Here is a 14,465-nt window from a genome sequence, read left to right as displayed (position 1 = left end):
GCAGAAGGCAAAAGCTCTCGATCTACCGGTCGATCTCGTTCGCTACCCTCACCTATGGTATGAAGGCTTGGGTCATGACCGAAAGACCAGATCTACGGGTACAAGGTCGGCCGAAATGGGTTTTCTCAGACGGTTGGCTGGCGTCTCCTTAGAGATAGGGGAGAAGCTCCGCATCCGTGAGAGACTCGGAGTAGAGCCGCTGCTTCTTTACGTTGAAAGGAGCCAGTTGAGGTGGTTCGGGGCATCTAGTACGGATGCCACCCTGGGCGCCTCCCTAGGAGGTGTTTCCAGGTCACTCCACTGGAGGAGACACCGGGGAAGACCCAGGACTTTCTGTGGAGAGATTATTCTCCTCACTGGGACGCCTCAGTATCCTCCCCCAGTGTTCGGAGCTGGAGGATGTGGCCGCTGAGAAGGGAAGATTGGGGTTCCTACTGGAGCTGCCTGCCCACCGCGACCCGAGCCCGAATAAGCGGTAGACGATGGCATGGATATTATTATTATTATTATCATTATTATTATGATCATTATTATTATCATGATTATTATTATTATTATTATCATTATTACTTATCAGTATTATTATTATCATTATTATTATTATTCTTATTATTATTATATTATTATTATTATTATTACATTATTATTATCATCATTATTATCATTATTATTATCATCTATTATTATTATTATTATTATATTATTATTATCATTATTTCATTATTATTATATTATTATTATTACATTATTATTTCATTATTATTATTATCATTATTATTATTATTATTATCATCATTATATCATTATTATTATCATCTATTCATTATTATTATTATCATCATTATTATTATTATTATTATAATTATTATTATTATTATCATTATGATCAATTATTAGTTCATCATTATTATTTCTCATTATTATTATTATTATTATTATTATTAATTATTATCATTATTATCATTATAATTATTATCATTATTTTATCAGATTTTATTATGATATTATCATTATTATTATCATTATTATTATTATCATTATTATATTATTATTATTATATTATCATCATATTAGCATTATTATTATCTCATTATTATCATTATTATATCATTATTATTATTATTATTTATTATTATTATTATATTATTATCATTAATTATCATTATTATTACATCATTATTATGATTATCATTATTATCATTATTATTATTATTAGTATTATTAATCATTATTAATCATCATTTTTATCATTATTATTTCATTATTATTATATTTTAATGATAAACACTACAAAGAAAACCAAGAGTGGTATATTTGAAAGAAAACGTAAAACACACCTTTTAAGCCTGGCTTTTTATTGTGTTCTGTGTTATGATATTATACTGTTTTAAGCCTCGTCCTGTGAAATCTATATATTAATGTCTGACCGGCTTTTTATTTTTTTGTGTTGGCCTATTTTATTTTGTTTTTTTGATTTATGTTTTAATCAAGATATTATATATATTTAATCTCCTTTATAAAGCCCTTTGTTTAACCACCGTTTTTATTTTTATTTTAAATATATAGATTATAATAGATTTTTCTTGATTTACTTGAAAACCAGAATGAGGCAACAAGTCCACGTCCATTAAAACGCCACATTCTTGCCTGGGAACGCGGTGATGTCCAAGTGATAAACAGCTCCATCTAGTGGACAGTCGCAGGCACTGCATTTATTTTATTTATGATTATAAGATGTCCACCCGCCATACCATTTCTATTATTAAATAAATAGCTCTGTAATAAATAATACTAATAATCATTAATAAGTTATAGTACATAAACATTTATCACATTCAAAAGAATTGATTTTTGCTTCATTAACTAATTGCTGTGGTTGTTGTGCACAATTATAATAAAACCTAAAACAGATTAATTATACGTTCTTGTTTCAGAGTCTTGCGAAAGAATAAAATAGCTAAATCCAGAAAGTTATATATAATAATAATACTAATAATATAATAGAAAAATTCATTTTGCACAAGACTAAAATATATACAAAAATTGTTTAAACTACTGACATGCTTTTTTATTTCTTTTTATTAAGAGACAATATGGACCACCATAACACAGATTATTATAGTTTCTCTTCTTGTCAGTCTTGCAGAAATATACTGAAAATGTAATATCATGTTTGTTTGCTATATGTCCTCTGATAGATGGAACTTTGTTGTCTGAAATAAAAGTTACATTTAAATATTTTTGTGTAATTTTTCATATGTATTTTTCCTCCATTCCTATAAAGGAACAATCCCGTCCTCTAAATGTAAAGCTCATAATATAATAGCAGAATGAGTGCTTTTACTTTTGTATGTTTAGCTGATAATACTAACACACTTTTACTTCAGTGTATTTTTACATAGGGTGGGATCTGAATACGTCTTTGCTGCTACGTATTCTCACACATGATCATTAATAATAATACCTCCATGTTGTTCACTCCGGGTTGTATTTGCTTATCATCAAAACCTCAGGGTTCGTCTGTCTGTCGGACCCGACATTCTCTCACATGAGCTTCCCGGGAGAAGTCCTGATCGGATTGCTTCAGCTGGTGACGGTTCCTCTCCTCGGTGACGAGTGTGATCACAGTGAGCTGCAGGTTGATTTCTCTCAACGTGTGTGCAGACGTTACATTAAAGCACGCTGCACCCTGTTAGGTCCTAAATGTTACGTTGAATATTTTTTTACATCTCGTTAATTATTTTCATGTTTTAACCCTTAAATCTGCCATGAAATAAATATTAACATTATTTTTTAAATAAAATGAAATAAATAATAAATTACAGTTTTTAACACAACATCGTCCTGATCATACCAAATACTCCATTATTATTTTTAATCATTAATAATTAACTGTACATTATTGTGTGTGTCCCAAATTTTATTTTTACTAAGACATCAAAATAATAAATGTCTGCCGCTGTTTAAAATTCTCCCCATGGCAGGTTATGCAGGCTTTGAAAGAACTTTGTCAGTAAAACCAGCCCTCGTACTTTGGCCTTTTCGACTCGTCCTTTGTAAGGCTTGAGAGAGGATGAAAATAAAAAGTGTTAAAAGGAGGAGGGTGCAGTTCAGCCGTTTGTCCACCAGGGGGACAGAGAGACCAAAGATTTCCTGACATTAAAACATCATTTAAACTCCAAACAGTCGTTTTCTATTTGTATCTGTAACATGTGAATAAAGCTTTAAAAGTTTGACTTCATCAGCATAAAAAAAAAATCCTAATTCATCAGATAAATTAGTATTTTTTATTCAATTAAACTTTCTCTGATGACTATGTCTTGTGAGTTCAACATAAATACATATGTGGTTATATAAATGTATTTTATAAATGATGGTGCTGAACTCTACTCTAATCCTACAACTAGAATAATACTAATAATATAAGTGAAGCCGAATGTTAGTTTGTAACTGCAGAGTTTAAACACTAAAAGGTTTTGGGTACAGCGCTGAACATTTCGCTGCAGCATGTTTTCACCCAGCAGCGTTTTCTTACCACACGTTGACAAAGGAGATGAATTTGGGAGAGAAGCGTCGCTCCTCAGAGTTGCAGAGCTGCGGCGGGTCTCCTCGCACCACCTGGGTCAGCTGGTCGAACACACTGTTCCACTTCGGGTAGGGGAACCTCCCTGTGGCCAGCTCATACTGACACACACCACACACACACAACATACAGAGAACACACAACATACAGAGAACACACAACATACAACACACACACAACATACAGAGAACACACAACATACAACACACACACAACATACAGAGAACATAGAACATACAGAGAACACACAGAGAACACACAACATACAGAGAACACACAACATACAGAGATCATACAGAGAACACACAACATACAACACACACAACATACAGAGATCATACAGAGAACACACAACATACAGAGAACACACAACATACAGAGAACACACAACATACAGAGAACACACAACATACAGAGAACATACAGAGAACACACAACATACAGAGAACACACAACACACAGAGAACACACAAAGAACACACAACATACAGAGAACACACAACACACAAAGAACACACAAAGAACACACAACATACAGAGAACACACAACATACAGAGAACACACAGAGAACATACACACAACACACAACAAGAAGTTAATCAGAAACTCATTTTTTCCATTCCATTTCCTGTTTATTTCACAATAAGAGCCCCTAGTTTAATATTCCTCTCACACAGGCTGATGCTATGCTGAATGCACCGCTTTACAGGACGACATGTACTGATTATTACAAACCACCAGATGTCACCAACGTGTTGAATTTAAAGCCTCAAATCTTTTCTCAGCACTAAGAGAAAGAAAGTTTCATCCGTCCATCAAGAGGGAAGTTTCAAGCTGCATGGAAACAAGCAGGAACATTAAATGTGTTTTAAATGCACAATATGTCATATTCTGCCATTCGGGGTCTTTCCATCAAAACAATAACAAAAGATGGAGTTGGGTGTGGTGGTGCAGCAGTGGTGCATCATGGGAGTTCTTCTTGAATAAAGCAGTTTGAGGTTAAACATCAGAGTTCCTCCTGCACGCTGTTCGGCTGCCACTAACGTTTGTCAGCTTGTTCCTCTGAGAACTTCAGATCCAGACGTCCGACGACTAAAATCCTTCAAATACAGAGTTAAAAACACCAGGATGTACAAAGTGTCTTAAAATACAGTTTTTTCATATTAATTTAGTTCTTTTTTACTTTTTCTTAAATATATATTTTATTGTAATGTCTTTTGTACAGCTCTTTCATTTTAATTCAGATATATAGAACATATTTTATAGTATTTATTCATATGTATTAATATTTGTATTATGTATTTGTATTCTATGCAGTTCTTTCATTTGAACTATTGTACATATGTTCTGGTTTTTCTTCATATTTTTATTGTGATTCTATATTCATGATTCTTGATTTTTGCACTTTCTTTTCTTTTTCATTTAATTTAATGTTTTGTATGTTTATGTTGTGCTCCTAAACACCAAAGCAAATTCCTTGTAGGTGAAAATGTAGTTGGCAATAAAGCGGACTCTGACTCGTCCTCTCACCCGACGGTGATCATCTGGCTGAGATCCAGGTGGACGCTGTTGAGATGGACGATGAAAACGGCTGCGACCACCTCGTAGAGGGTCGTTCCGTCCACGTTGACGTTGGTCCCGATGGGCAGCATGAAGCGAGTGATCCTGCGGTCGATGTTGTTCTTCTCCTCGCAGCATCGGATGGTGAGCGGCAGCGTGGCCGAGCTGCGACACACAACGCACGCTTCTCTCAGTGCACGGCAAGAAATCATGAAAAGTTCACGATAAATGTAAAAGAAACAAGCACAAGCACACATCCTCTGACCTGGACGAGATGAGCACCGCGGTCAGTAAGGCGGGGGAAACCCCCCGGATGAAGGTCCAGGGGTTACGCCTCACGCTCATAATGCACGATGATCACCAAGACCAGCGGTGTCACAATACCCCGGTATTGGCGATAACCGTGATATTTAAAAAAAAAAAAAAAGAATATATATATATATATATATATATATATATATATATATATATATAATAATAAATAAAAAAAAAAGATATAAAAGATATAAAACAATAATAAAATATAACAAATTAAAATTAAAATAACACATGCAAAAGTGAAATTATACAATGTAAAAATATTTAAAAAAAATATATATTATATATATATATATATTTCTAATAATAATAATAATAATAATAATCATAATACATTTTATTTATAAGTGCACTTTTCATTTGCGTAAACAAACCTCAAAGTGCTACAGAGTAACAACGATGAGCAAAATATACATTTGGTAGACAAGACAACACTTTAAAAAGGTTAAAGTCGAGCAACATGCTGTTAAAAAGATGCGTTTTTAGGCCGGTTTTAAAAGCATCCACAGTCTGTGGCGTCCTCAGATGTTCAGGGAGAGCGTTCCACAGTCTGGGAGCGGCAGAGCAGAAGTCCTGGGGGGAAGGAGGAGGTTAGCCTTTACAGAACGGAGGTTTCTTGTGGAGGTTTGTGGGGTGAGCTGTTCTCTGACGTAGGATGGAGCAGCTCCGTGAATGCACTGATGGGTGTAAAGGGAGACTTTATAATCAATCCTGAGTGAGACCGGGAGCCAGTGCAGTGATTTGAGGATGGGTGTGATGTGTTCGTACTTTCCCACTCTCATCAGGATCCTAGCAGCGCTGTTCTGGATGTATTGCAGCTTCTGGATGTTTTTGCTAGGAATCCCGATGAGAAGTGCGTTGCAGTAGTCAAGTCTGGAGGAGACAAAGGCATGGACAAGCTTTTCAGCGTCTGACAGAGAGAGTGTGGGGCGGAGTTTAGCAATATTTTTGAGGAGGTAGAAGGAGTTCTTGCATGTTTGTCTGATGTGGGCCTCAAAGGTCAGGTGAGGATCCATTTTAACACCCAGATTGATGATTGTTGATGAGAGTAGAATGTTCTGACCGGAGAAGGTGATGCAGGTTATGGAGGAGGACTGGACCTGATGTGGGGTGCCAACTAGAAGGGCTTCGGTTTTAGTGGTGTTTAATTGTGCTTCATCCACGCCTCTATCTCCTCCAGGCAGGTGGTTAATGTGGATGATGGCAGAGGTGCCTCAACCTCTTGCTGCGAGATGTCAGTGAAGCGGCAAAGAGGCTGGGTAGGTCCGGGCTGGGGGTTGACAGTCGGGACTGGCAGAGCAGCGGAGTTGGAGAGGAGAGAGCGGATGGATCACACTGCTCCTCTGTGGTGTCTTGGTGTAAGGGAGTTTGAGGTTTGAGGAGATGATTTACTGTGGAAAAAAGTTGCTTGGAGTTGCCAGGGCTATTGTTGATGATGTTGGAGTAGAAAAGTGACCGTGTGTCGCTGAGGGACATTGCATAGGCCTTTTGGTGGTCTCGGTATGCCTGCCTGTGAACTGTGAGTCCTGAAGCCTTGAGGCGCTGCTCGAGGACACGCCCCGCTGTCTTCATCTTCCGCAGCTTGCAGGTGTACCAGGGGGCTGAGCGTGAGAACGTGACTGTTCTGGTTTTGACAGGGGCGTGGAGATCCAGGGGACTGCTCAGAGATTTGTTGTAAAGGTCCACAGATTCATTGACTGATGTGAGATTTATAGCGGAGAGATGCTGGAGATCCGAGGTCATGGTGTCCGGGTTGATGTTTTTCAGATTTCTGAAATGGATTTGACGTTTTGGTTTGGTGTAGGGAAGCAGGAGTGGCAGATCCATTGTGATGGCCTTGTGATCCGACACAGCCAGATCGTAAACAGATAGATTACGGATGGGGGCAGAGTTTGTGATGACTAGGTCAAGTGTGTGTCCCCGAGTGTGTGTGGGGACATCAACATGTTGAATGAGGTTGAGGCAGTCCAGAAGGTGTAGGAAGTCGGCTGCATAGTGACAGGAGGGGGTGTCAACGTGAATATTTATATCTCCAAGTATTATAATGCTTAGAAGTAGTGCAGAGTGTAGTTAGAAGGTCGTGCATCTCTGGGATGAAAGCTGAGTTGGGTTTCGGTGGTCTGTAGATGAGAAGTATTGTCAGGGTGAAGGGTGGTTTACATTTAAATCCAAGGCATTCAAATGAGGATAGTACAGGCAGAGGCAAGGGGGACAGTTTCAGTTCTTTTCTGTGTATTATTGCTAAGCTGCCTACAGGGAAGCTTAAATTAATGAGAATGTAGGATAGGAATATATCATTCCTAATTATTGCATTGTGTGTGATGAATGTAACTGTTGTGAGTTTAGCAGAAATCTACACACAAAGTTACAAACACAAACTCTGGATGTGATTCTGATGTTTTCTCGTGTTATTGAAGCGCTTTCAGATAATTATTGCTTTTCAGGTTTTAGTTTCTACAATATTTAATCATATTTGATTCTTCCGTCTTCCCAAATGAGAGAAACAAAACTTATTTTTGAGTGAAACTGTAATGAAACTTTCCCAACTGGTTAAAGTATTCCCCTCCTTTACTATTGTTGTATTCTCTGCAGGTTTTTGCCATGTGGAGTGCTGTTCATGATTGTGAGTCACGTTGTTGAGGTGCGCGACTGGGACACGACCTACAGGCTGGGAAAGTTCATCGCTGTGGTGATTGTTGGGTCTGTTTTTATCTTTCATTTTTACCAGCATTCATTTAAATGTATTTATTTATTACATAATGCCTCATTTACATATTTAAACATGAACACTTGTAATATAAGCAGTGATTGTGTTGATGTGAGTCATGAAGTGGGGAAGCTTCATGCTGATATCTGTTAGTTACATGTTTGACCCTGTTCACCTGTAGTGTGTACAACATGTATGACTCTGTTCACCTGTAGTGTGTACAACATGTATGACTGTTCACCTGTAGTGTGTACAACATGTTTGACCCTGTTCACCTGTAGTGTGTACAACATGTATGACTCTGTTCACCTGTAGTGTGTACAACATGTATGACTCTGTTCACCTGTAGTGTGTACAACATGTATGACCCTGTTCACCTGTAGTGTGTACAACATGTATGACCCTGTTCACCTGTAGTGTGTACAACATGTATGACTCTGTTCACCTGTAGTGTGTACAACATGTATGACTCTGTTCACCTGTAGTGTGTACAACATGTATGACCCTGTTCACCTGTAGTGTGTACAACATGTATGACTCTGTTCACCTGTAGTGTGTACAACATGTATGACCCTGTTCACCTGTAGTGTGTACAACATGTATGACTCTGTTCACCTGTAGTGTGTACAACATGTATGACTCTGTTCACCTGTAGTGTGTACAACATGTATGACTCTGTTCACCTGTAGTGTGTACAACATGTTTGACCCTGTTCACCTGTAGTGTGTACAACATGTATGACCCTGTTCACCTGTAGTGTGTACAACATGTATGACTCTGTTCACCTGTAGTGTGTACAACATGTATGAATGTTACATATCTTTAAAGGAGCTTTTCTCTAAAGAAGCTTTTTCTCCCACTCTTCAGCAGAAGTCTCCACTTCAGCAGCACTTACATACACCAAACTTTCCACTTTCATTCCTCTCTATATTCTGAAGCTTTGTGCAGAGGGCTTTGTTCACATGTCACTCACAGCTCATGTTATACACGCTACACTCACTACATGCAGGAGATGCACTAAGTTCTGTGTGTTGACAGGATTTAGTGATTTATGGAGTGATACAAAGACAGATCCAGAATCTGTACAAACCTTTGACATGTGAACAACATGAAACACTCTGAACCTGCTTCATCCAGACTTCTCTTTATATCTGGACATGTAGCAGATTACACACATTTAATGACATAATGCCTCATTTACATATTTAAACATCACATGTCAGAACACCTTTAACACAACATATAATTGTGTTAATGTGAGTCATGAAGTGGGGAAGTGTCAGCTGATATGTGTGAGCTGTTTATTTGAGCCTGTTCACCTTCATGCAGGAGTTCATTAGAGTTCGTCTTCACTGAACACATGAATACTTGCTGCAGTGTGTCGATGTGTTTCACAGAAGAAGTACTGCAGTATCTGGAAGGTGGAGCTCAATATTAAAGAGTGCAGAAGTTATTGGATGCAGATTGTCAGTCATTAAAATAAGAAGCAGCAGGTGGAGCCAGACACACACACAGACTGACAGACAGTTCAACAGTCACTGCTCCTACTGTTGAAGCAGGTCAGTGAACGCACCTTGACCCCTCTGTGTTGATGCATCTGCTCCACCTGGATCCTCCTGCACACCAACACACAGACCAGAGAGCATGCTGGGAAACTACAGCAACACAAAGGTCCTTTAAATCCTTCAAACTGCACATTTCATGACTTTCATTTGTACGTTCTTTCATTTCCCCACTCGACAGACACGAAACATGTCTCCTTATTACTGTAGTGATAATATTGATCTGCAGTAATACAGTAGTTTCATATTCACAGCTGATCTATAAGACAACATCTGATCACCACGTGCTGCTACTTTGCTCAGTTATTGTCTCAGATCAGCTTCACATTGTCTCCGTCAGCTTTGTTTGATACCCTGGAATGAAGACAAGAAGAAAAGACTTGATGTTTGTTTATTCATCATGTGAAGCTGCACTTTGTTCTCACATCAGTAAAGTTCAATGACTTCATGTACACGTTCACTTTGAGCACAATGTCAGCATGTGAAAGACAAGAATGAATCCTCTGCTGATGGATTATGATCAGGATAAGTACACTTCTATAAGTCCTCATAACAACAGCAACACATCAATGTGCTTCTAGACGTCTTTATTACAGAACAAAGTGTCCAGGATGAAGCTGCTGCTTCCTCTCTGAACACATGCAGTGGAAGAGAAACAAGATAGAAATACATCAACACAAATATTCATCAAACATTGAGTGGACATGTTGATGCAGAGACAGCAACATGATGAGCAGTGAGAGCCTCCATGGCTCCACAGACAGAGGGAGCAGCTCCACCTAAACAAAGTCCCACATTACACAATCACTGATGACGTCAAGCACCGCCCACAATGTTTGAGTGACAGCTGAACAAACGCCACAACAATCAGCCGTCGGCACAAACACGGAGACGAAATACGTTTCAGAGTTTAAACACAGAGCTGAAGCCGCTTCCCTTAAATCACACGTTCACATTCATTTTAAAAGAAGAAGTCTTTTTAGTCTTAACATGTTTAATACAAACCCCACCCAGGATGAGTGTCATGTTCAACTTCACTGTTAACATCACAAGAACATTGTGTTCAAAGTAAATATGATCTGTGATCAACATTCACAGGAAACTATCTGCTCACACTTCATCCTGGTGTCACACAAACCTCCTGCACTTATATTGGGATTATTATTCAGGTTCATTGTACAGCTGATCATCTGGAATATAATATGAAACATAGAACATGTCACTTAGTCCGGGGGGGTTAGTTTACTCACTGAGAGAAAAAGACTCCCTGAAGGAGAACCAGAGATTTACTTCTGTCTACTTGAGTTTACAGAACTCAGCAGTGGATCCAGGAGAAGAATATAAACAAACTCCAGCGTAGAGCGGCTGAGAGAATGTGTGGTGGACTCTGTGCAGGAGAGTCATGGTGTCAGAGACGCTGTAGAAGGACAGAACACCTGCTCTGTGATCCAGGTACACTCCGAGTCTGGAGGACGGACGAGCTGAGACGGGAGTTTCGACTTTGTTGTAATAAAATCTATAACTGTTATTGATACAATCTAACATCCAGGATTTATCATTGAATCCAAATAAACATTTAACCTCCCCCCCTGCTCTGCTGATGTTCTTGTATGCGACTGCTACACAAACTCCCCCACTCCGCTCCACCTCCCAGTAACTACGTCCAGTCAGACTCTCTCTACTCAGCACCTGCCACCATCCAATGAATCTGTCTGTGTGACGAGAATAAGACTGTTTTTGACTCATGCGTGTCACTTTTCTGTCCCCCTCAGATAATAACAGCCGTCTGTCTGCTGTGTTTGGATCCAGTGTGATGTCACGTGAATACTTTAAGAATCCAGCTCTGGTCTTGGGCTCTGCTGACAGTGAAACATCCACTTCAGTCCCAGTCTGTGAGATGTTTGTCCACTTCTCTCTCAGAACGTCCTGGAGTTCATCTGTGACTTGTGACACAGCCGCTGTCACTTCCTCAAAGTATCTGAGAGGGATGTTGATGCTGGAGGAGAGTGTAGACTCACTGAGTGGGGACAGTGAGGGGTAGTTGTGTAGAAACTGGTTGTGGTCCTCTGTGTGTGCGAGCTGCTTCAGATCAGCGTCTTTCCTCTTCAGCTCAGTGATCTCCTGCTCCAGCTTCTCCTGAAGCTCTTTGACTCGACTCACTTCACTTTCCTGCTGCGATCTGAGCTGCTGCTTCACATCAGAGCTTCTTTTCTGCATGAGACGGATCAGCTGAGTGAACATCTTCTCACTGTCCTCCACTGCTCTGTCAGCAGAGCGATTGATGACCTCCACCTCCTGCTGAAGCAGCTTCACATCTTTCTCTCCGTCCTGGATTCTCTGCTGGATGTTTAGTCGACTCCCCTCGAGCTCTCTCTGCCTCTCAGTCCTTTCTGCTGCAGCTGAGACTGTGTCGTGGCCTTTATGTTCGTCCACAGAGCAGAGATAACAGATACACTGCTGATCAGTACGGCAGAACATCTTCATCACCTCATCGTGACGAGAGCACATGTTCTCCTGGAGCTTCTGGGAGGGATCCACCAGCTTGTGTTTCTTTAATGGAGCCGCATCATAATGAGTCTGGAGGTGTTTCTCACAGTAAGAGGTCACACACTGCACACAGGACTTGAAGGCTTTCAGTTTTCTCCCAGTGCAGACATCACATCCCACATCTTCAGGTCCAGCATAGCAGTGATCAGCAGGAGCAGCTTGGAGTCCAGTCTTCTTCAGCTCCTCCACTACAGCTGCTAACATGGTGTTCTTCAGCAGGACAGGCCTCGGTGTGAAGGTCTGCCTGCACTGAGGGCAGCTGTGGCTTCTCTTCTCGCCTTCTCCATCCCAGAAGCTTTTAATACAGTTCTTGCAGTAGCTGTGTCCACAGGGAGTCGTCACCGGATCCTTCAGTAGATCCAGACAGATGGAACAAGAGAAGGTTTCCCGGTCCAGCTGAACTCCTTTCTGCGCCATTTCTCCTTCACTGCCAGCGACTGTGTGAGTCTCACAGAGGTGAAACTAGTTTGAGCTGCGATCTCAACAGCATGTGTGTGTGCAGCGAGTGGAGCCTGACAGCTGTAGATCTGCAGGGGAGGGACCAGGAAGTTTATGAGCAGGGGGGGGGGGGGTTATCAAGGTCCTCCACATTACAGGAAGAAGAAGGGGGGGGGGGAGAGCAGGGTGTGACAGATACTGTGTGAGTCTCACTTCCTGAGAGGTGAAACTAGTTTGAGCTGCGATCTCAACAGCATGTGTGTGTGCAGTGTTGTGGAAGTTTTCCTGCTTTACTCTGGAGAGATGTATATAAAATCAAATAAATGGTGATAGAGACAGAGTTGTCTTTGTGCATTTATTTGTGGCCACAAAATGGCACCAGTTTCACAGAATACAGCGTAGTCTATGGAAGGGCACAGGTTGGAAGAAGACACATAGGCATTTTATACAATTTGGTTTGGAGACAAGGTGATGAAAAAACCACAGGGGGCCGGGCCAAACTGCCCTTTGAGGCTTGTAAGGTAATAGTTATGTAAACAAAAATATTGGGTGATACACTCAATATTCTGTCTCAGTATGTTAAACAGTTTGATCAGGATTTGGGTGTGTCCTGTCTTTTGTTAGTTAATCAGTCTAATTAGGATGCGTCTGTCTTGTATTAACATGAAATGGCAGTTGGCTCTGGTTTGATCTAACCGACACTCCTATGTTAGCATCAAATGGCAGTTGGCTTGTTTAACATAGGAAACTTATATAATTAAAACAGTAGACATTTAAATTGCTATTACAGCAGCAAGTGGAGCCTGAAAGCTGTACATCTGCAGGGGAGGGACTAGGAAGTGTATGAGCAGGGGGGGGGGGGAGAGCAGGGTGTGAAAGATACTGTGTGTTCAACACTTCAGCTTCAGGAAACTTCTTACAATCAGTTTAGACTTCAGCTGTAAAAATAAATTAGTCGTCCTGTAGTGAAGTACAAATACTAAAGTAATACTTCAGTACAATTACAAATACTACAGTAATACTTCAGTACAGTGTAAATACTACAGTAATACTTCAGTACAGTATAAATACTACAGTAATACTTCAGTACAAGTACAAATACTACAGTAATACTTCAGTACATGTACAAATACTACAGTAATACTTCAGTACAGTATAAATACTACAGTAATACTTCAGTACAAGTACAAATACTACAGTAATACTTCAGTACAGTATAGATACTACAGTAATACATCAGTTCAAGTACCAATACTACAGTAATACTTCAGTACAAGTATAAATACTACAGTAATACTTCAGTACAAGTACAAATACTACAGTAATACTTCAGTACAAGTATAAATACTACAGTAATACTTCAGTACAAGTACAATTACTACAGTATTACTTCAGTACAAGTACAAATAGTACAGTAAAACTTCAGTACAAGTATGAATACTACAGTAGTACTTCAGTACAGTATGAATACTAAAGTAATACTTCATTACAAGTATAAATAGTACAGTAATACTTCAGTACAAGTATGAATACTACAGTAGTACTTCAGTACAGTATGAATACTAAAGTAATACTTCATTACAAGTATGAATACTACAGTAATACTGCAGTACAGTATAAATACTACAGTAACACTTCAGTAGAAGTACAAATACTACAGTAATACTAAAGTACAACTACAAATACTACAAAAATACTTCAGTACAAGTATAAATACTACAGTAATACTTCAGTACAGTATAAATACTC

General features: G+C 39.3%; 2 protein-coding genes across 2 annotated transcripts; both read right to left on the bottom strand.

The window, feature by feature from the left end:
- Positions 1–5,060: 5,060 nt before the first annotated feature.
- On the bottom strand, positions 5,061–5,489 carry LOC115005132 (excitatory amino acid transporter 3-like). The gene is made up of 2 exons (XM_029426946.1): positions 5,410–5,489; positions 5,061–5,309 (listed from the first exon to the last, which is right to left on the bottom strand). Exons 1-2 carry the CDS (start codon positions 5,487–5,489, stop codon positions 5,111–5,113), a joined length of 279 nt encoding a protein of 92 aa, XP_029282806.1. The 3' UTR covers positions 5,061–5,110.
- Positions 5,490–10,924: 5,435 nt separating this feature from the next.
- On the bottom strand, positions 10,925–12,749 carry LOC115005131 (tripartite motif-containing protein 16-like). The gene has a single exon (XM_029426945.1). It carries the CDS (start codon positions 12,693–12,695, stop codon positions 11,028–11,030), a length of 1,668 nt encoding a protein of 555 aa, XP_029282805.1. The 5' UTR covers positions 12,696–12,749; the 3' UTR covers positions 10,925–11,027.
- Between the last annotated feature and the right edge of the window lie 1,716 nt (positions 12,750–14,465).

This window comes from Cottoperca gobio, unplaced genomic scaffold (genome assembly GCF_900634415.1).
Source record: "Cottoperca gobio unplaced genomic scaffold, fCotGob3.1 fCotGob3_260arrow_ctg1, whole genome shotgun sequence".
Lineage (NCBI taxonomy): Eukaryota > Metazoa > Chordata > Actinopteri > Perciformes > Bovichtidae > Cottoperca > Cottoperca gobio.
Note: the sequence above shows the minus strand (reverse complement) of the source record. Positions and strands in the feature narration are given on the sequence as shown.